Source organism: Colius striatus, chromosome 8 (assembly GCF_028858725.1).
Source record: "Colius striatus isolate bColStr4 chromosome 8, bColStr4.1.hap1, whole genome shotgun sequence".
Taxonomy (NCBI): domain Eukaryota; kingdom Metazoa; phylum Chordata; class Aves; order Coliiformes; family Coliidae; genus Colius; species Colius striatus.
In genome coordinates this window covers 30,391,860-30,414,090 of record NC_084766.1, presented here as the reverse complement: position 1 = coordinate 30,414,090, position 22,231 = coordinate 30,391,860, and the positions used below count along the sequence as shown (strand labels likewise).

General features: G+C 37.3%; 1 protein-coding gene across 2 annotated transcripts in view; it reads right to left on the bottom strand.

The window, feature by feature from the left end:
• Positions 1–1,553: 1,553 nt before the first annotated feature.
• The window catches only part of NHLRC2 (NHL repeat containing 2), a 35,400-nt gene continuing 14,722 nt past the window's right edge, over positions 1,554–22,231 (bottom strand). For both annotated transcript variants that reach the window (XM_062001171.1, XM_062001170.1), the window contains exons 6-11: positions 15,271–15,370; positions 14,585–14,816; positions 14,009–14,131; positions 12,672–12,881; positions 11,350–11,575; positions 1,554–9,455 (exon numbers count right to left, since the gene is read on the bottom strand). In XM_062001171.1, the coding sequence (XP_061857155.1) occupies positions 9,199–9,455; positions 11,350–11,575; positions 12,672–12,881; positions 14,009–14,131; positions 14,585–14,816; positions 15,271–15,370 (1,148 nt within the window). In that variant the 3' untranslated portion in view covers positions 1,554–9,198. The remainder of the gene's footprint in view (positions 9,456–11,349; positions 11,576–12,671; positions 12,882–14,008; positions 14,132–14,584; positions 14,817–15,270; positions 15,371–22,231) is intronic.

Here is a 22,231-nt window from a genome sequence, read left to right as displayed (position 1 = left end):
GGCTGGCAGAGAAGATAAAATTCAGAGGAGGCAGAAGGGTCATGATGTTTAACAGCCACAGGAAACTACTTCAGACGGGAAAGACAAGGCAGCAAGAGAAGCTGTTTAAAGCCCCATCTACCCAATCTCTAGATAAGTTACTCTTGGCAAGAGATTGCAGAATCCCTTGCAATAACAAGAGAATATTTTGGCCCTGAGAGCTAATTTCACATGAAAGGCTCCTTTCCCTTGCCTTCAGAAGCAACCTAATTAATTGTTTCCTAGAGCAGTGACTTTGTGACCCACAGAAATCTCTACCAGCCAGTGCCTCCCTGGGTTCTGCCAAATGCACAAGTCCAACTCAGCCTCACAAATGCCATTATACACATAGGTATCACAGACTCCTTTGCACACAGAATGTACAACTCTCTGTACATACAGGCCTCTTGTTTTAAAGATACTTAGAAAAAAGTTGGGAGTGAAGGTGTCGTTTCAGAGATGGAAGCTGAAAGCAAGCAAACCTTCAGCTTTATGCTCCAAGGCAAATGCTCACTAAGACGCTGAGAGCTGACGTGACCCTGCCTAAGACGGCTCAGTTAGGCTTGGCAGAAGCTTCAGGTGCACTCTGTAACAAAACACAGAACTTGCAAATACATTTCTTTGAATGGTTGTCAAATTCAGACTTATTGCATCAGGCTGAACTGAATATATTTAATCTGGATGGAAATCAAAGAAAGTTAGCTGAGTTTTATAAGCAGTACATATACATGTTTTAAACATTTGAACAGATGAATAGACATGAGGAATAATCTTCAGCAAGGGGAGAAAAAAAAAATCAATATAGCTACACTACTTAGTATTGCTGAAGCTCACCTATAGTAGATATGCCAGAATTTGGGGCATCTGATGCTCTCATTAACAATAAATCAATAAAAGCATGATGAGCAACATAAATAAGGGATTATCTTCGTAGGTCTGTTGTATTGGTCCCCAGTTGTACTGGTGCACAAGAAGCCTGTATTAGTGCTCTGTATCCTTATGCTCTTAGTCAAAGCTGAAAATCTGTTAACCAAGTAAAACAACTGGTAACAAAACATGTACACTTTTCTTTTAGGAGCTGCTTTACAATATGGTTCAAGTGTAACTGTTAAACAGGCACCCACCTACTGCAAACTGTGGCACAGCTCAGCCACAATAATATGGCTAACAGTGCTCCAAAGCAGAGCAGAATACACCGAGATCTGTTTCAGTAGCTAAACCTGCTCCGGGATCTCTGCAATAAACTGAAGGCTACAGAACAGTCAGTCTGTGACTCACACCGTACACCATTTCTCATCTCTGGAATAAAACCAGACCTTTTATTTCCAGTCCACTGCATACCACTGAAACTGGGGAGCTCCCAGGACTGCTGAGTGCTTTACCAACCCTCAGGTGACTGCACAGCCCTGTGGGGAAAAAAAAGAGTGTGAAAGTTCTAATTAAGGGATTTTCATCAAGCTGGAACCCCTTATGTTGGCTGCATTTCATAACTTCCACATCTATGTTGATGTAAAGATTGACAGACAAATCCAGCCTTGAAAGAAAAGATCATTTTTTTAATGTTTATTTTTCCATGAAAAAGCTTTACAAGGAGAAAGAGGTTTCACAGGAGAAAGAGTACATTCTTGAATCACTGTTTATTTGTTGAATTGATATCCGAGGCTGACATTTCTTCTACAGTGTATTTATTTGTTCTCATAATATTACAGGACATTTACCTTTTATTTAAAAAGGATCATAATCCATAAATACTGTGAACAACTTTATTAGGCAATGCTGTATGTGAAGAATTTACAATCTATATCAGCTGTAGATTAAGTGCCTACAGTTTTAATTCTTCACATATTTTGTAGTAACAAATCTAAAACACATCTTTTTCAAAGTTCAGATATTTGAAAGGCTTTGCATCAGATGTAATGGAAAAACAGAGGTTTAATATCTCAAAGAGCAGACAAAAATATTCCAATGTCCATAAAGCAACAGTGAAGTTCTTAAAGAAAGAAAGAAAACCCCTCCCTGTCTTTACCCTTAAACCATATGGATATATTTAATAAGGTGCTAAATGCTTAAATGTGACTTTCTTCATTAGTATTCTACTGCTGGGATTTTTAGGCATGCCAGCCCAAATGAAGTTTCATAGTGAGAGAGTCTGACCCTTCCTAGCTGCCTCTACACACAACTTTCTGCTATTTAAAGAATCTCTGCTGATCTGTAGAACAGGGTGGGGAGGAAGCCAAAACAAGGACCAACCCTCAAATACCGAGAATTATCACCCTCCCTCTTTTAGATCAATGAATGTTTTGCCTTCCATCTCACTCATATCACAATTTCAGCAAACTGTTTGAAGTCTCCCTGACGACTTTGTTCCTTAATTTTCTTTATTAATTTCTTTGTAAAATCACAGACTCATCACAGGTTTTAATGATACGGTGATTAATGGCACATTAATGGCAATGATTTACAGAAGAGAAAGCTTTAATTCCACTAATTCTCCTTTAAAAGTGAAATTGGATAATTTTGAAGTTAAATATTCAAAACATAAAACACTTAGCAATTCTGTTCCTCTGCTACCAATTCTACATTTTGAACACCTGGACACCAGTCATCTGATCTAGGTAACCCTCAGGACAGAGTTCCTGAATGTACGGTTTCAAACCCAAGTATTTAATCTTGATCAAACATCTGAAAAAGAAGCTTTTATTTTTGAAAAACATGAATGTAAAATCAAATTGGGGATTGTTATCTTGCTTTTTATGAAGTCTGACAAGGGACCAGATGGATTGAATTTCTAAACACTTAGTAAAAAAGGAATATTCCACAGTGTGGAATATTGCTCTTCTGAGGCATGTTGAGTACAGAGCATTAAATTAAGGCAGACTTATGAAGAGAATTTTACAAGTGGGATTTCTTTAGCTCTAAATTGTTGATGTTTCAAAGGAACTAGGCAAGACTTGAAAAATACTTGTAATTCCTTTGCTTAGCCCTAGAGCATGCAATTGGACAAACAGTTCTCTGGTACACTTGAAAGCAATGGACAAACAATGAGGTACAGTAAGCAACAAGTAATTATAACTGCACAAACACTCCTCAACTTATATCCAGGGCTTCTACTTTTGCAGCTGCCACAAAAATGTGTTACCCTCTGAAAATAATCAAGCACAATCTGTAGCAAGATAGCAAACTGGGGTATCTTTCAAGTCACCTAATAGCTGAAGTATTTAACCTATGGTATAAAAGTTTCCCGAAACAAAGAGCCATCAAAATCCAAGCACAGGCTCCTCAGATTTCATGGAATGCTCTGGGAGATCTAGAAGTAACTTCCAGACCTCACTGCACAGGGTCAGAGGTAAAGGTAAAAAAATTGATGGTAGCTGCATCAGTGTCAAGTTGATCAAGTTGACCTGAGAACATAATCTTATTCTAGTATTACCTAGAAGTGTTAGGGAGGGTAATGATAAGTCCTAGAATCCAGTAACTGTTATCAGGTTATCTTAAGAACACTGAAGATAACCCAGTAAGAAATAAAAAGGGCAAAATTCTTGTCTTCTTAATGGAGCAAGATTTTGTAGGCCATAAACAGAAGCAGACCCAGGAAAGAGGTAACTCTAGAAAGCCAGTATGCCCCAAGTCTATTCATACCAGGAATCAGCGTCCTGGTGTAACTCATCCTGAAACTCGCACCGCACCTCATTTGCATCCTTTTGGAGTGAGCTGACATGTGAGACAATCTTACTGCACTTGCCCATCCCTAAAGCAGGGCAGAGGCAAGGTGCTGCTGGAGGGAAGTACCCTACTTGGATCCCTCTGTGGTAACAAGATACTGGTTGCATTTCATTCTTGGGAAAACTACAGGAGGAAAAGATGGACCCCAAAACATAACCAAAATCATCCCATGATATTGTATCAAAGGAACTAAGATAAACTTGGAAACTCCATTAGAAGTGTGATGAATCCTGAACAAGAATGAATTCTAATCCTTAATGACAGTAGTGATTTTACATGTGGAATTTACAAAAATGACACTATATAGAACAGCAGCTTCTGATGGAAGACAGTCGTCAAATTGGGTTATACGAACGGAATGTAAAGTATTAGACATATTGATTCTAAATCAATGATCTGGTGTAGAATACAAAGAGAGATGGGCTGTCTAATAAAGAAATTTTTAATTAAATTACATTGTAAAACTAATATTTTCAACAATTGTCTCCAACTAGTTGTCACCATTCTTACACTTTTCCTGCATGGCACAGCAAAACTCCTCTAATCCCTGACAAACCAACTTCAATCAAAATACTCAACCTTTGTTAACGTAAATCAGTATTTTTAATTGATTATATGGACAACTGAGTTGGCAGATTTGAGTGAAGAACTCCTGGGGGGTAGCTGATAAGCTGCTAAGCATAATAAATTCTCCTCAAGCAGCAGAGCTGTAGCTTGAAGGACACACACACACAACGTGTCACAGCATCTCTCGTACATTATACAAGGAAGAAAACTTACGTCTTGAGTTGGAATACAAAGTTTATGAACACATTTCTGTTTAGCTGCAATATTCCTTTGAGCTCAGTCTTCATGAGTAATAGTGATTTTTAAAAAGTTACAGATCTTAAGAATGTACATAAATTTCTGCTACTGTCTTGCTAAACTATGGGCCATTTTGAACTGGATGTATCACTCCTAAGTCTACATAGTCAGATACTTAAAGGTCCCATGTATGTAAAAACCTTATCAGGAATCAAAAATACAAGAGACTCTATGGTCAACAGCACAACTCTCTTTGCAGAAGGACATGTGCCTGCATGAGAAGGAAAGTCACTTCATTCTGATCCCTCCTCCTCTGAGCAAGAAATAAGTAATCTGTTTTCCTTCACATTCTCACAAACAACTCCGTTACCCACTGCTTGAGCTAGCAAGCTGTCCCATTAGAATTTTAAAAGTGTGTTAAGAATACATACAGTGCACTGGAAGCCACATGCACCTTGTCTCAGGCTAAGCAGATAAGGTATTTGCATGATGCTATAAAGCTATTTTCTCATGTATCACTCATCTGGTCTGTACTTGCTTTGTATCACATTACGACAGCATTACACAAACATAATGCTCTACAAGTGGAAGACATGCGAGGCAAAACACAAACTATGGAGAAGTGGACTAAACACGTTCCTATGTGACCTCATCTAGGTGAATCTGCAGGGGGATTGGACTAGATGATCTTTAGAGGTCCCTTCCAATTCCTACCATTCTGTGATTCTGTGAAGTGCATTCAGTAGAAAAGCTCAAAATGACATGTGAGGAACACAAAAAGGAATCAACTGAAAATGCATGGATAAAATATGTGCCTGTCAATGGGTTTACACAGTCGGTATCCCTGCCCTTCCTTCAACAGAAGGGAACAGACTGCAGAAAGATACTACTGAATCCAAATAACATGAAAAAGCCATTAAAACAGATTATACTCCCTCTTCAAAACCACATTATCTTTTTCCTAGTCTAATGAATAATATTGTACTGTAATTAAATAAAAATTCTAAAAGCATCTCACAGGACTATTATATTCACACAAAACCCAAAGCTGTTCCAGAAAACGAAACACTAAACTACTAAAACCTGCAAATGCCACTGAACTTGTTTCCATTATATATTACAACCTTGACCAATATTCTTTAGCAATTTGCTACAGTAACTTATTACTTTATTAAGGTCTGATGCAAAACCTATTAAAATCAGTAGAATGACACGTTTTGAAAAGACTTTGAATTACATACTTGTACTGTAAGACACAAATCTGGGAGTGGTGAGCCATACCCACCTGCTTAGAATTTTTATACCAGGAAACATTAATAAACTAAATGACTACACAAACGGATAGCACTTATCAGTGTATCTGATTTTTCAGCATTTAGACAGTGTAGTAACATTTTCTATTCTTCTGAATCATATTTTGAAGATGCTTTCTGGTACTTAATTGAAATGTATTTCTGTGGCTTGAACCTGCTATTCTGTTTGCCTGTTTAGTTATGTTTATGGCACTTGTTTTACTGTAAGAGCGTCTTGTAAACCCTGAAGGAAGCAATATAAATAGTATCGTCAAAAAATATCAGAAGCTTTACATGTTTTTCTAATTATAGAACATTCAAATGTCTGTACACAAGTGAAACAGGAGTGACTCTGGGAATGTGTGTGTGATTCCTTGGACAAGTAAAACATTATTAGGCTATATGATTAAAGGCTAATCACAGTGAACACACAGATTGAGCGAGAAGCAGAATCTCATCAGTGAGAGCTGGAGCACACTAATAATCAACTACTCCTAAAATAATGAAGGAGAACGATTAGAGCTGTGTCTCTGTGTGAAACCTACTAAGATGATTCAGGAAGAGCAGCTCTCCCTTGCAAACTGACAGGGTTCAGGACTTAGGATATGAGGGAAAAGCACTTTGGGATATATAGCTTTTCTTCATAAATAGTGGGCTGTGTGTCTTTTTACGATGGAATCAGACCTTCTGCCCTTCTTTAGCATAAAGCCATTACAGAGTAGTAGCAAGGAATGCTCTGAGGCTTTGGGGAAAGAGTCATAGCAGCACAGATATGGTATAACACCCTGTACTCCCCTGACTTATATAAGATTGAGTCACCTGCTCCAAGACATGGACTTAAAAGGTAAAGAAAGAACTAGTTCAAACAGATACATTCCTGTTCTTCACTAGTAAAGCTAAAATTGTTTTCCTTGAAATACAATTGTTTCACATTTGGCTACAACTAAGTCCTTTACAGTTTGATCCTGGACTTCACCTTGATGCTTATGCAAGTTTTCCTACTACCAACTATCACCCTTTCCTAGTAAACTCATAGTGGTTCTGAGTGTGTCTACACACAGTGATTAGAAGTTGAAACTTGATAACAAAAAGGATATGACACTTAAACACACATTTATATATGTACATTTAGAAAATATATCTACAACGCTATATTTAAACATAAAGTTAGGAATACATAGTCTTTCCCCTACAGCAACACATTAATTAAAATGTGTCAAGAAAACAGATTTGTTGACTTTTTTTTTTGGTTATACTGGAATATAGGCAGATTTATCCAATTGAAATAGAGGAATATAATGCCATTCTAGTGGAAAGTGAGAGAAAGAAAACCATCTGCTGAATTATATGTTCAAGATAACTGTAGCAGTTTAGTTTGTTATTCTGAACTTCTGAAGCTAAGGATTGTTTTTTTCAGCAAGAAACAGAAAATCTGTGGGCTAGCTGGAAGCTGATCTCAGATTTGTGGCTACTATCTCAGATTAAACAATCAGACAAAAAACATTCTGAAAGACTGAGTTGTACTAAAGTGTAAAAATTGATCAAAGTCCAAAGCAGTTTCTTCACCTTCATCCTTCCAATAGCATTTGTACTCTGTGAACAAAGTAGCAAAGCTTTCTCCTTCAAAACGCCATGTGAGAATTGAGAGACTTACCAAAAGGAGCTGAAAGACTGATTTAGAAAAGTTGCTTAAAAAACAAACACTAGAAAAAATAATAGTTCAGCTCTTGCCTTGCTGACAGGTGAGATAATAACCATTTGTGGTACTACAGAGACTAAGGGAGAGCTCGCAGATAGACTGGCATTTCAATGGAAGGAAAAACCACACCAGTCCACACAGTTCCTTAAAACAAAAGCCTCTTAGGTTCATGACCGACATTTCAGACAGCCTTTAAGTAAAAAAAGAGCAACAACAAATCAGACTGGACATTTACTGACAGGTGTCAGGAACAATGGTGATCGTTTAGAAAAGACTATATAAAAATTCTTTCACTGCTGTACTTGATAATATTTGTGAAAATAGTATCTTCAAACTTAAAAGCATCTTCTCACAACTGATCCTCATGAAAAGAACACACAGTATAACCCAATTACCACTTAAGCACTGTGGAAACTCTTCCAATCCAAGTAAAAAACCTGTAACCCCTCCTGTATTCCTGCCACTTACTATGGCAAACTGAAGGAATTTTACTTGCAAAAAAAACATTTCACCACGAAAGGCAGAGTTTCGTAATACAGTTTTAAAGCACCTTACTCAAAGATTACCAATTTTGTAGCAAAGGCTTAGAATCTCTAAACATGAATGCAAATAATCCATTATTAAATATATAGTTGTGGTTCAGTGGCTATTATTATAAATGGTGAGACTAACAGTGACTTCAGAAAGCTCTAAATCAGACTTCAAGAGCTTAATATTCTTCTTAATATTATGCATTTGCAAGACAGAAGTCTTCGGACAAGTCTTTACAGAGAAATCATAAAAGTAGGAAAGTGATTCACCCTGCTTGAAATAGCTGACATTTAATTCTTGCACTTTAGATATTCAACCATTATCTACCACTTAGTATAAAATTGGTGTGTATCAGAAAAACTGCAGCATGGTTTGGTGGAGATTTTTCCTTTATATATACATATACACGCACACACACACACATTAGAGAGAGGCACATTCTTTGTTAGAAATCACCATGAAATTCTTCTGTAGGAACTTGAACACTTCCTTTCACAGAATTCTTTCCATGAAACTATGCTCTTCATGTAAGGCGGTCACAGCTAATTAAGCAAAACAGTCAGTTTGCATAAAATCAGAGCTGCACCTGGTTTAAGATGTATTTTTGAAATACATATGTCATAAATGCCATTACAGAAAAATAAGCAAGCTACTTTTATAGCCTGGAGAAAGAAATTATCCATTTTGATGTTTTATTAACATTTAGTAAGTGCACAAAAGGAATTTGTAACTGTTAGTCCAAAATGATCTAGCTAGTCTAACAGTATGTACAGTGCAAAGAACATACAGTAACACAATAAAGTCACACCAGTTCTTTCAAAAGGACTCTAAAACTTGTTGCTCATTGCCTAGGGTGGCATACATCCAATATATTCACAACTGGCAACATAGTCCAGAGTATTACAATGTTATTGCTGCTACTGTAATGAAAATAAATTAGGCTGTGATGATAAATTTTCACATTAAGCTGTAGAGAATTCTACCTCATTTTACTAATTTTAATGTTTCTTAGCTTTGTCATAAGCTCCAGGAAAATGAAAACCAGAGGAACGTCATCTATTCATATTTTCTCCCACAGAACTGGTGGACAGTAAAATAAAGTATGAAATGAGCTGGCTTTGGGGTAATTGGTTAAAAAACATGTATCAGTTCAACTTGAGCCAAGTTGCCTTGGTTTGTACCAGCTATTTGTAAAGGCTGACTGAATGAGATTCCTTTCATCATACAGGCACTGCTACCTTTGCTGCAATAGTAGAGGCACACTTTGATAGCCAGGAGAGCTTCAGCTGACAGACAGCTCCTGGGTAACTGAAAGGGAATTATAGTTTGACAGGAAACATCCTTTATTTCTCCAGACAGACACTGTCCTTGAAGCAACCAAGTATTATCTGTAAAAGAAGAATGAAATTTATCATTAGAATATCTAACATGAAGTCTAAAATGGGAGGCACCAAGAAGAGTGTGGCCAGCAGGTCGAGGGAGATTTTCCCCCCCCTCTACTCTGCCCTGGTGAGGCCTCATCTGGAGTCTTGTGTCCAGTTCTAGGCTCCCAGGCTCAGGAGGGACAGGGAAGCGCTGGAGAGAGTTCAGCGCAGGGCCACCAAGATGATCAGGGGAACAGAGCATCTTCCTTGTGAGGAAAGGCTGTGGGAACTGGGGCTGTTTAGTCTGGAGGAGACGGGGGAGTGGGGGATATCTCATTGATAATTACAAATATTTAAATGGTGGATGTCAGAAGGTTGGGGCATCCCCTTTTCTATTGTATCTAGTGACAGGACAAGGGATAAGGGAAAGAAGTTGGAACACCAGAATTTCCATTTAAACGTAAGAGAAAACTATTTCACTGTGAGGTGAGGGAGCCCTGGCACAGGCTGCCCAGGGAAGGTGTGGAGGCTCCTTCTCTGGAGGTCTTCAAAACCCACCTGGAAGTGTTCCTGTGTGACTTGATCTAGGTGAACCCTACCATTCTATGACTCTATGAAATCTACAGAAGACACTGATTTTACCTACAGGGCAACATGGACATTCCCAGGGGAATTTTCCTTCCTAGTCTATCTGGTTGTGGACAGAAAAAAAAAATAATACTTTACAAACACTCCTTCATTAGTCATTTAAGTGTGTACATATAGCACATCTTATTTAAATGCGATGGAGCTGTAATTTGCCCTATTAAAATTTATCCTAAGATAGGTAAGTAAAACTCTTTAAACTAGAAGGCTGCTACACCTTCGTATCAGAGGTCAAATACTCCAGGTAAGACATCTGCTATAAATGCAAAAGCCTGCAGGCAATCTATGGTGTTTCTAAACAGAGGTGTTGGTTTCACCAATGAGTTGCTGCATTTTAGCAATGTCCAGGCTGACTGTTCCAACCAAACTTGAGTGTCACACATTCAAATATTTAAGAGCGCGTAAACTGAAAAATCAGTGGCACAACAAATGTACCTAACTCACTGCATGGTATGCTCTGTTTTACTGTGAGATGGATGAAGTACTCTTTTTCTGGTAATTTTTTCTGAAAATACCTAAAAGCTGGCTCTATAATTTAAGATCTTGAAATTACTTGTATAGGCTGTTTATATTCCCCAGTTTTACTAACCCTTGAAGCTATCCCATATATCTTTACTTCAACAACATTTGGAGATTCTGTAGGCTGAAAGTAGTTTACTTTTACTCCAAAAGTACAAACTAGGAAGAGAAACTACTTTAAATCGTGAAGCTTATAAACAAATTGCAATGCCTGTGGGGTATTTGTTGACTGCTTTTAATAGCAGAAACATGCAAAGATGAATTCTAACAAGTAGTTCAAAGTGGTTTGGTATAAATATGCATCAAATACTTTTTGGAAGAGACAAAAGCAACAACAACAAAAAAATATCTTCCAAGAATATTCTTCAGCTTCATAGTGAGTTTTCTCCCATAAAAAAACAGTAGGGTGTGGATAGAGCAAACATTTTGGGGATCAGTACACATTTGCAAGCTCTCATTGGCAGCTTGTTCCAAGAAAGTTTAAAGAACTAATAAATTATGTAGCATGTATTTATTCAAGTAAAAGCAGCCAATCAGGTGCTTGGTTTTTTTCATCTTTGCACTCCAGTTGTTAAATATATCATCTCTAAATAACATGTATTGCTTCACAAGGTCAACTGGAAACACGGCACTGGGAGGGACATATTGATTCATCAGGCTGAGATCCCTTGTATTGCAAGCACATCACTACAGGACTCACTTTGTATCTTACTCCTGTAACAACAGGATACTTTGAACAACACAGGCACTTTACCTTCTGCAGTCATAAACCAGGAATTAGGTGCTTCTTCGTTCAGTTTTGAATCTGGAGGAAGAGTCAGCTTTAATAAAAACTGAATTGTCTGACCAGGAGCTACAGTTAGTGATGGAAGTTGAACATTTGGTGCAGATTTAGGCAGTTTTGGAAGGTTTGTTATTTTCTCCTTTTGCACAGGGAGGTTATCTGGAACATCACATGCTTCTGGATTCAGGATAGGCAACTGTCAGTAGAAATCAAACAAAACATTAATTTTTATTTGTACTGTAAGCAAACATGCTTTCACAATACAATCACAATTTCAAAGCTGACACGGACTAAGAAAATTGCCCATGATAATATGGCTATTGAACTACAAATTTCTGACAGACTGCAAGAAAGACTACAATGACATAAAAACAGTCAGGACAAAATGTTTTCTTAAAATGAAAAAGAGTAAGCTGATTAATTCAAATAAGAATAATATTTAGTATTAAAGCCAGAAAAAAATCACAACTACTTTCTACTTTAGAATATCCCTTAATTTAAAATGTTAACAGATGTATTATATTTTTACTTTAAATAAAATGTATAGGTATTTTCTTGTAATCTGGTGGTAAAATACATGCTTTGGTAATAAAAGCCAAGATTTTAATGATGCAGATGGCACAGTAAAGGACAATTTCACAGAAAAGGCATCAACATATGATGTAGAAATTTAAACACTCACTTAATAGTGCATAATCTTTATGTAAGAAACATACAAGAAGACAGTTGTACCACTGTCATGTATATATATGTATATATATATATATGAAGACACTAAGATATAGTGTCATTGTAAGATGGACAAGAGCACAGATTTGTTTTGCCTCCATGTTTACAAGCAAATACAGCAGGGCTCAATTATGACAGGTGTTTTGATTTGACCACTTGGAAGTCTGCTATGTATCTTACTTTAAGTCACTGACCTCCCCAAATCACTTCTCACAGCTTAATTACAGGGCTTAGTAATTGACTTCAGCTCCCACTTGTTAGGAAGTGCTCACAGAAAAACTTGGCTGTATTTTTTAATAACTCACATTTCTGTATTACTCTTTTCTAGAGGATCATCACTTTCTGTTCTTATGCAAATGTTCCTTCTTCTAAGCCTAAGGCTTTCAACAATTGCACTACCAGACAATGTTTATTTGCCAGATCCTCAGAAAACATTCTGTGAATATAGCTATTGTACTCAAATCTTTATTAGCTATATGTTTTGCATACCAACTGCCAAAGTCTGTAATAGCAATTTATATCAAGAAACACCACCATCAGTCTGTTTAATAAGCATTACTTGCCATGGAAAGAATTTTTGTTTCCAAATCCAGCACTTTAATCTGATGATTGTTTGTGTCCGCAACATACATCAAGCGGCCATTTTCCTCAACACACAAACCTCCTGGTTCATTAAAAGTTGACTGTGTAAAGCTGGAACCAATAACATTGCTTGCTTCTCCTGTGCCTGCCAGGGTAGCACAGTTCTTCATCTTGGGATCTACAACCTTAATCTAAAATAAACAAAGACAGAAAAAAAACCATTCTCTGAAAATACCCACCAGGAGATAGAAGTTCTGCATTATCTTATGTCCCACACTTTCAGGAGCCAGCACTAACTTGGAGTACCTTAGCTACCAAGTGTGTGATCTAGAATGCTTCTACGGGGGGGGTGGACTAGATGATCTCTAAAGGTCCCTACCATTCTGTGATTCTGTGTGATTCTGTCATACATCTTGTTTTCCCCAGACCCCATTCCCTGCTGGACTTCACTTCTTCATTTGGTCTTCATTCAGCGTTCCCTTTCAAAATGTCAAAGGCATCTACCCCTCTGGTATAAAACTAAGCAGAGTAGCTTGGTTTTCTCATATCTGTTGCCCTTATGGAAACATTTGCAAAACAGTAAGAGCACAAAAAACCTGTCAGAATTCCATACCATTCTTTTTCCAAAAATATATGAGGTGTTTTTTTCCTTAAAGTAATACTAAAAACATTTACCATGTTTTATATAATAACTAAAAGAAAATTTCATTTGCCATATAAATTTCAGTGAGCATTTAGTGTTATGTACTTTATTCATTGAATTAAACCAAATTACTTTTCTTTTAAGGTGTTTAACCAGTGTACAGGTAATAACCTTCTAGACACGAAAGCTTATACAACATCACGTAAGGAGAATCACACAAAACAATCTCTCTGATCACAGAGTTCCATGCAGGCAACCCACAATTCTTCTCAAAACTTCAGTGGGTTTTCTTTAAGGGGAAAGCAAGTCCTCCTGTTCTCTCAGTTTAACCAAACCTGAAGTATTCCTCACTAAGCACTCCTAGCTCTTTTACTCTAGTTCAGCACCTTCAGGAAGACAGAAGGAAAGGATCTTTACTCTCAACTGTAACTTGGCACTTTAAATTCCCCTTCCTCAAGGGACCATCATATCAACACAGCAGCATGACAGCGAAACAATGGTAAAGAGGAGGAGCCATAAAGGAAGGAAGGAAGGAGAGAGAACCCATGAAGGAACTTGTATCATTTGTTTCCTCAGCTTAACCAAACCAAGCACAATCTTTTTATGTTCCTAAAATAATCCTTCTTAGTAGTAAAAATTGCAAAGCCTGTATATAACAAGAGATTATAAATTTACCTTATGATTATAGGAATCTGCCACATAGAGCAGCTTTCTTTTCTTGTCCCACGTTACTCCTAAGGGATGCTGCAGCTTTGCATTTATGCCTGCTCCATCCACATCACCAAAGGCAAACAAATTCTGAAGAAACATTTTATTAAATTAATACATTTGATTATTGAGCATTGGCATACAAGTGAAACGATTGAAACTAAATGGAAAACCACTGACCAAAGAAATTAAAAATGAAGACAACTTCCAAACAAGGATACTGAAAACTGGGAAGTGTGGATGCTAATGATGGAAACAGTATCTCTCACATTGAAGTTATCAATATGAATCCAGCTGGCTTTAATGACCACACAATGCTGAATCAAGTTGACTATTTTCAAAAGAAGTGATCTGTTATCTGAGGAGCAACAATCTGTGCTAGAACCCGAGCGTCACAACCAGCACACATTAGCATTCCAAGCAGTGAAGGTAAGAAACTGATGGCCACGGAAACTGATTTACCCTCTCACCCCAAAAGTGGTTCCTCCAGGTCAGGCTTGAGGAATATTAGTAGGGCAGTGTGGGGAAGTTTGAAGTGATTACCAATGGATCTCTCTCTCCTCCTACAAGGTGCTTCACGGCTCCATCTGTCAGCGAGATAGTTCTGACGGTGCTGCTCTCGCTGTCTGCCACGAACAGGCAGTTCCAGGGCTCCTCGGCAGCACATGCCAGTCCCGAGGGCTGTGCAAATCCCGCCTTGTGCGGGTACGCGTTGTTCCGGTTCTCCTCGTTGCCGCTCCCAGCGAACCGAAGGCACACTCCTTTCTTTAAATCACTAAAAGAAAATGGTACCCAAGTTCAGGAACGAGTTTGAAAGGCTTCAGACGTTATGTATAACCAGAAGCTACAGGACGAGCACTTGTGAGTTATTAAACCAATTGTACTGCAGCACAAGGAACCAGGCAATGCCTTAGCGCTTTTATTTCGCCTTAGCGTATCACTCATCACTAGATAATTCAGCAAGTGCAGTGAAAAGTAACATTCAATTATGTGAATGTACCTTACCAAGTCATAGCTTTATAGCAAAAGCAGCATCTTTCATTTCACCTAACAGACGTGGGAAAAAGCAGGCAGACTTTGAAGGACACAAGCCTTTCAAGCCTGAAGAGAAGCAGCAAGTTCCAAGTTAAGTATTTTCAGTTTAATTTGATTATCTCTCTCTCTGGGGTTTGAAAGCTGTTTATCAAGACAAAGAACAATTTCACATGTCTCTTATTTCAGCTGCTTACCTTCCCTTTGGTAGTTTTCCACCTTCGAGCATCAGAGCCCATACCTGATGGGTGCCTGCCATTGCTATCCATAAAACATCATCTTCCTGAGTCCCGGAAACTTTTAAAAAACAGATGTATAAAATCAGTCAAAAAAACCTCACTTGGGGAATGTTTTATAAAACAAAGAAAGCAACAAACCAATTCTGCTGTCCCCCTTACTCCAGCTCACCTTCTGCCAAGGAGAAGAGAGAAAACAAACTAACCCAAAAAACAGAGCAAGAGGAGGAGAATGTCTCTCATCTACCAAAACCTCTGTTATTTTTTTCTGGTCTCTTCCCAAAGATATAGAAAATGTGGGTTTAATATCCCAACCTGATAAAGGCAATACTTCAAATAGGATTTGCTCTTTGCAACATTTTGCTATTTGGTCCATGCCTCACCTGTTATTTTTGGATTCAAATCGGCCAACAAACACAGATATCTTTGCTAAGACATGGGAAGGTGGGGGATATGTGCTTTTGTTTCTTTCAGGGTTTTTTACTACACTAGTAACCAAATTAGATATTAAAAAAAAATCTACTGGTAGTTGTTTACAGATTTTGAAAGAAATATCCACAGCAATACCATTGTACATTACATATAGTGTACATAATGGCTTTAAGATAAGAGTAGGTGATGCTTGCATGTTATGCAGTTACACTCTCGTAACAACTGCTGTTTATCTAATCATTAGATGTGATGTGGGCAATCAACTAACTTCCCCCTGCACTAGCTATTGAGTTTCCAAGTTGTTCTCTCTATGCACATGGGTACCTGTGGTATCATGAAGACAAGATGCAGATCCGCAGACCAGAGATCTTCTGATCAAGAACTGTTTGAGAATCTATTTTTTTCAACTCAAAGTGTAAAACTACTATTCACCAGTCCATGTCTATAAATTACACCAAGTTTACCCAGACAATACTACATAAATAAAATGACACAAATGCAAAGTGAAGAACATGTAAGTGCTCTGTAGCTTGAAGCATAACATTACAGCATAAAAAGAATGTAGGAAGACAAGATGTGAAAGACCATTAATGAAAATCAAACCAAAACAACAATCCAAATCCAAAAGAAATTTACTTATTTTAGCCTTTTCCTGAAACTCTTAAGGACCAGAAAGTTGGCATTTGGAAAACTGCATTAAAATGGGGATGCTCTTCTAAGATTGCACTAGTCTACACACCATATGTTACTGCCCTATCTAGTCAGAGACAATATTAACATGTTTTTCTAAATGAATGATTCAGGTATTGGAATAACTGCAAGAAAAATACCTTCGAATTGCTCACAGAAACTTTTTATTCATATGAACTTCTAAGACATTACACATCTCATAGCTGTTCCTGCAAACAATCTAATGGATACCTCCCCATCTCCCCCTGCCTGCTTTTGGAGTTCCAAAATAGAAGCAATTATATATAAAATACTTGCGAGCATTTTAAAGTTGAATAGTCCAAATCAATCTTCCTAATATGAAATTACCACCATTCCCCCAACTGAGATCCTGCTGTTTGTCTTCTCATTCTAAATCTTTCCTACGTTACACAGTGCAAGAGGCAAAAAAAAAAAGCATCCTTCTGTCTCCAGAATCAACTTCCTCATACTGTGAGCCCTCTTCAGAGTAGTACTGGTATGATTTTAACACAGTTGTCTTCAACCTTTTCTGGTTTTTTTGCATCAAGACACAAGTTTACAGACTGTGATCACAGAAACTCTGCTCTCTCCTGCATCTCCACGTAGCTCAATGTTTTTACACAAACTAGAGCTCCAAGAATAGAAATCAAACTTCCAAACTACCTAAAAGTTTTTTGTTCAGCAGAAAGGTTGCAAAATGAGTTGGAAAACAGATACTTTATAACATAGTCATAAGAGATGCTAACAAGTACTGACAATGCCGAAAACACCCCAGTAAACACCACCCCTTTCCACACACACACCTGCCTCACCCTGGAATCATCTTTGAATAGGGCTTTTTTCTAAGAGATTTAAAATGAGAAAATGGCCTACAAAATAATTTCACTGCTTCCTATGTAGTACATGTTCAACTTCAGGACTTCATGTTTCCACAATGGGCACCTTGCACTTTTTAGATGCTACTGTTCTGGATACCCCAGAATGAGTAACACTAAAATCACCGGTCATTTCAGAAAGAGAGCTTTTTATCTTGCTATGCTGTGCAGTTCATTCTCAGGGATCTCAGAAAGTGCTCTGTTAATTATTTAATATTCACTTCATTCATCGATTTACTACTTGAACTCAGCACTTTAGAAAAATGTTTCATTCACCTATCCAGTTCTCTAACTCCACTCACTGAAAACTCCCTTGTGACAGTCATACATTGAGAATGTTTCTTACTTTAACTCAGCACACTGAAAGGCTTGTGAGACACAGGGGGAAAAAGCATCAATATTCATTTCAAATGTTACTGACTGTGTAAGATCATTTCCTCAACTAGAGAAGAAGAGAGGTAAAATAAGTAAGAGCTCTGCAGCTGTCATAAATTTTAACACAACTTAAGTGTTTTCTACTGGCTGACAATCAGAGCAAAGAGATTGGATGCATGCATTGAAATAGCACAGGCATCCTAAACTCTGCAAAATATGTCAGAACTTCAATTAAAAAAAGTTATATCAAATCAGAAAAGTAACCTGAGTGCCTACAGTTGCACAGCTAAGGTGTTGTATCATTCAATGGCCCTGATACTACTGAATGTAATATTTTTGTTCTGAAACAAGGACAGAAAAACCTCTTATTTCAGGATAGAGCAGTTTGAGGACATGTCACCACTGTCATCCTTGTACTGTTTTTTTAGGAAAAGGGGGCCAGGGAGAAGCAGCATGTTAAAATTATGTTAATGCCATCATTATCACAATTCCTTATCATCCTTGAATGGAAAGAATTTATTTTTTTTAGAATTTATTATAAAACAACATAAAAGAACAAAGCAAATCTTTTACATTTATTCAATTAAGCACTACATTCCAACTTATCTTGAGCTGTTTTTAAAATCCAGTGTAGTTTCTCCTTATTAGGGTATGTGCTTTCTTATCTTTAGTGCTGCCTGTATCAAAGCAAGTACGGCTCACAAATGTGATACACAGTCACCAAGAATGTACTAGAGCTGAATGCACTGGCGTTCCGTATTATATGATGCTTGAGTTAGTACACATCAATTCAGTTCCTGAATCAGCCTCAGCAATGTCCATGTTTTAAGAATTCAGAGTCCTGTTTGGGCACATAGGCAACAGTCCAGTAATACTGCTGACCATTAGCTGCAAGTCAGTTTGAACACAGGGAAAAGACTTTATTTCATACCAGTCAACACCAATATTTGTTTGAAGAGATTCCATTCCCAGGACTATCCATGCTGCCAGGTTCCCTGGCTGGGGACTGCATGCTTACTTCCAGACTGGGAAATAAAACGTCTGGGAATCACAGTTAAATTTGGTGGCTGGCATCACTGAGATTTCCTAAATAGACTGAAGTTTGAAAATATTATTCTTGTCTACTAATTTTATCTTTAACAAACAATGAGAAAGAAATCTATTGCTACACTCATCCTCTGCAAAAACATCCTCCAGTTTAGAGACAGGGATGCTGCCAATGTGCACATGTGAATGCAAGTCCTGCCTTTGCTTAAGTCAGTGGAGGTTTAGGAAATTAAATGCAAATCTGACTGACATAACAGCTAGAGAATTGTTGTTCTTCTTGAGAAAGACAGAGACAGCAAAGCCCCAAAGAAATGCTCTAGCACTGTAGTGTCTGGACTGTTACAAGTATGCATCATCCTCTTTGGATGACTAAAAAGTAATTTTCTTCTCTTTTAAATGTGCTTCCCAGCACTCTTTCAGATAGTGTGGCATCATGCCACACAAGCCCACTATAATAACCCCTTATGACACAAATGCTTCTTGAGTTTTCCTCCTTAGTTAACATATCTGCCCTCTCATTAAGGGAAATCCTTGGACACAGACACCAAGGGGTTGTCATACAAGTGGAGATTATAGTAAGCTAAAAATGAGAACTATAATTAAATATTTTCTCTCTTTCCTAAGTTTTCTAACTCAGACCTTCCAACTACAATGGCAGTAAACACTTCTACAAGGTAGAAGTGATAGCATCTGTTAGCATGAAAGAACTAATTCAGATTATTTAGTGTTAGCATATATCACTATAACTAGAGAGAAAGCAAAGTCTGCTTATGTGTTTTATTCATTCCTAATCAAGGAAGATTTCTTAAACGGGAATAAAAGCCCTTCCATTTTACCTCTGCTCTATCTTTAATGAAGTAACTTTTCTTTGAAGTTTTCAAATATTTCAAACAAAAAATAATTAGCATTTACAAATAAATTTAGGATCTACTTCCAGAAGAGAATACAGACAATGCTCTTTCTTTTTAATGATGACTCTAGTATGATTTTCTGTAGAACTGAACTTGTACAAGGGCAGACGCAGCCCAAAGTTGAATGGGGTATCACAAGGTTTGTGCTTTGCATAAAGAGATGAGAAGGCCCTTTGCATTCCAAGTAAATCTGCATGGCCACATCATGCAGTCATATCGAATATGTTCAGAGTAATTAAAATTGAGTTGTCCAGAAAAATGATTCCAAATTAATTCCTAATGAAGACAAAAGCAGCTTAATTTTCAGCTACCGTCAAGGAAAATTCCTTTCACGGGACAATGACAGCTAAAGCCTCAATGCCAAACAAAAAGACCAGACTGGAAGGAAAGAGTGACATAGCAAAAGACATATTTCCAAGATACAGACAGTTCAAACAGTTGATACGTGGTCTGAACTTACCCAGGAAGTCCTAACTGCTTATTGCTTAAGTGTTTATTGCTTTTTAAGTTTTTTGGAAAATAAAGGAAGAATCACCAGAGTAATTCAGAAGAAAATAAAGTGTTTCCTCTGTAATGAAGTAGTATCAAACAATCCTCTAGCAGAAACACTGACAGACAAAAAAAAAAAAAAAAAAAAATCTTACATACTTTTGCCTTTAAAGGGCTGTAAAAATGATACCAGTATGAAAAGGTACTGTACTTTCATTTAAACAATATCCACGTCAAACCTAAATTGATATAAAAATTCCCAACTAGTTTACTGAAAGCCTGGTCAATACTGTACTTGGGAGTTTCTATAAATAGGTTACAAACATGCAACTTAAGACCAGATTTTGGAATGTGAACCACACAGTTATGTCACCAAGCACAGGTCATTGTCCTGTTCCTTCCAGCAAGAATGCAGCTATCAAGAACATTTCACGCTTGGATCAACTGTGCATTTAGGTATCACTTGCTTTCAACACCCACTGAATAAAAATAGAAGGGGACAACAGAGAAAGCTAAAAAAGCACACAGTAAGTTAAAAATGTATTTTTAAGCTGCTGGTCCTCCTCTTGTATTTCCTGTATGATCTATGTCAATGCAAATTTCAGCACCAACTTCAATGAAGCCAGAATTTAATCCATGGAGTTCATTCAAGAATTTCAAAGGCGGGGGGGGGGGGGGGGGGGGGGGGGGAGGAGTTGTTAAACATAAGCTCAGTGGCCACAACTGAAGAAACAAAAAAGATGACAAGGAAGAATACTGCCTGCCTGAATCCTAGCATGTGTTTTGTCTCTATTAACTGCCCTACCTGAAAAAGAGATATTTGTGCCAACTTTATTTTAAGTGGTATTTCAGTCATTTAACCTCTTTGTCTCAGACTTCTGCATCTGTATAAAATGAGGAAACAAAATCCCATTATCTCATGGAAATACTAAAGGAAGCTTGAAAGCATGTTACTTAGTAGTATCTGTTCTGATATTAACTTACCTGAGCCTTTATAAACTTTCTTCCTAAGAATTTTTAATTTCCCAACAAACCATGCAGTAAAATTTTAATGAAGTCTTTTAACTGATCAGTACATACTCTAAACAGTATGTATCTCAAGAAATGTAAATGATACACAAAAAAAATTATCTGAAGAGGTAATCTCTCCCTTTAAGACTTTAGAAAAGGTTTGCCTAGATGTTCAATACTATCTAGTATAGTACACAAACATTCAAACTCCTTTTTCTCCCTTTCGTGTTTTGAGTAGTAGGACTTTGGACATTGAAAGGAAAAACTGACAGAAGCATCACTTGTTTAAAAGCTATAAAATTAATAAATCTGTCTTCTAAAAGAAAAAATGCCTCTTGTACACAGTTTAAGCTACACAGAGCTAAGAAAAATGGGCAGGGATGATGTTATTTCCCATATGCCACATTAGTTAACACAAAAGTCAAACATGAATTTTGTAGTAAATGAACTGAAGCTGTTGAAGTGTACATTACCTCCTGCAACTAGCAGAGAGATACATATAAAAACAGGCATTGCTGCATGGATGTGAACAAAAGTAAATTTTTAAACTCTCTCATCAATTACTTCATCCATTCAAATAGACACAAATAGACACTGGCATAGCAGGTTTAATACACTGACAACGGGGTATCTACTTGCAGGACAGCATACTGAGAATCACCAACAGAAGGCTGTTCTCTGCCCAGACAGTGAACGTTTCCTACAAAGTAGTGCTTTGCATGCACTTACTGAATAAATAAATGCATTCTATGATATAGTGGATAGCAATTGGGAGATCCTACCAGGCTCAAAATAATTTGCAATACCAATGCAGCAGAGTTTGTCAGAGTTGTAGAGTTGACAAACTATTTAAAGAAACAGAAAGCACACCTTCCTCCACCCCTCACTCAGCTTTTATCTATTTGACCTATTACCCTCTCAAAGAAGGAACTGAAATTGATTTAATCTCTTCTTAACTCACAGATTATATAATATTTTGTAGAGATCTAAACTGACAGGTAGGTTCTAATTGAATATGAAAAAAATCTATACTGGTCTGAACAGAATGCATTCAGAAGATCTGATTTCTTTGTAAATGCTTATAAAAATTCA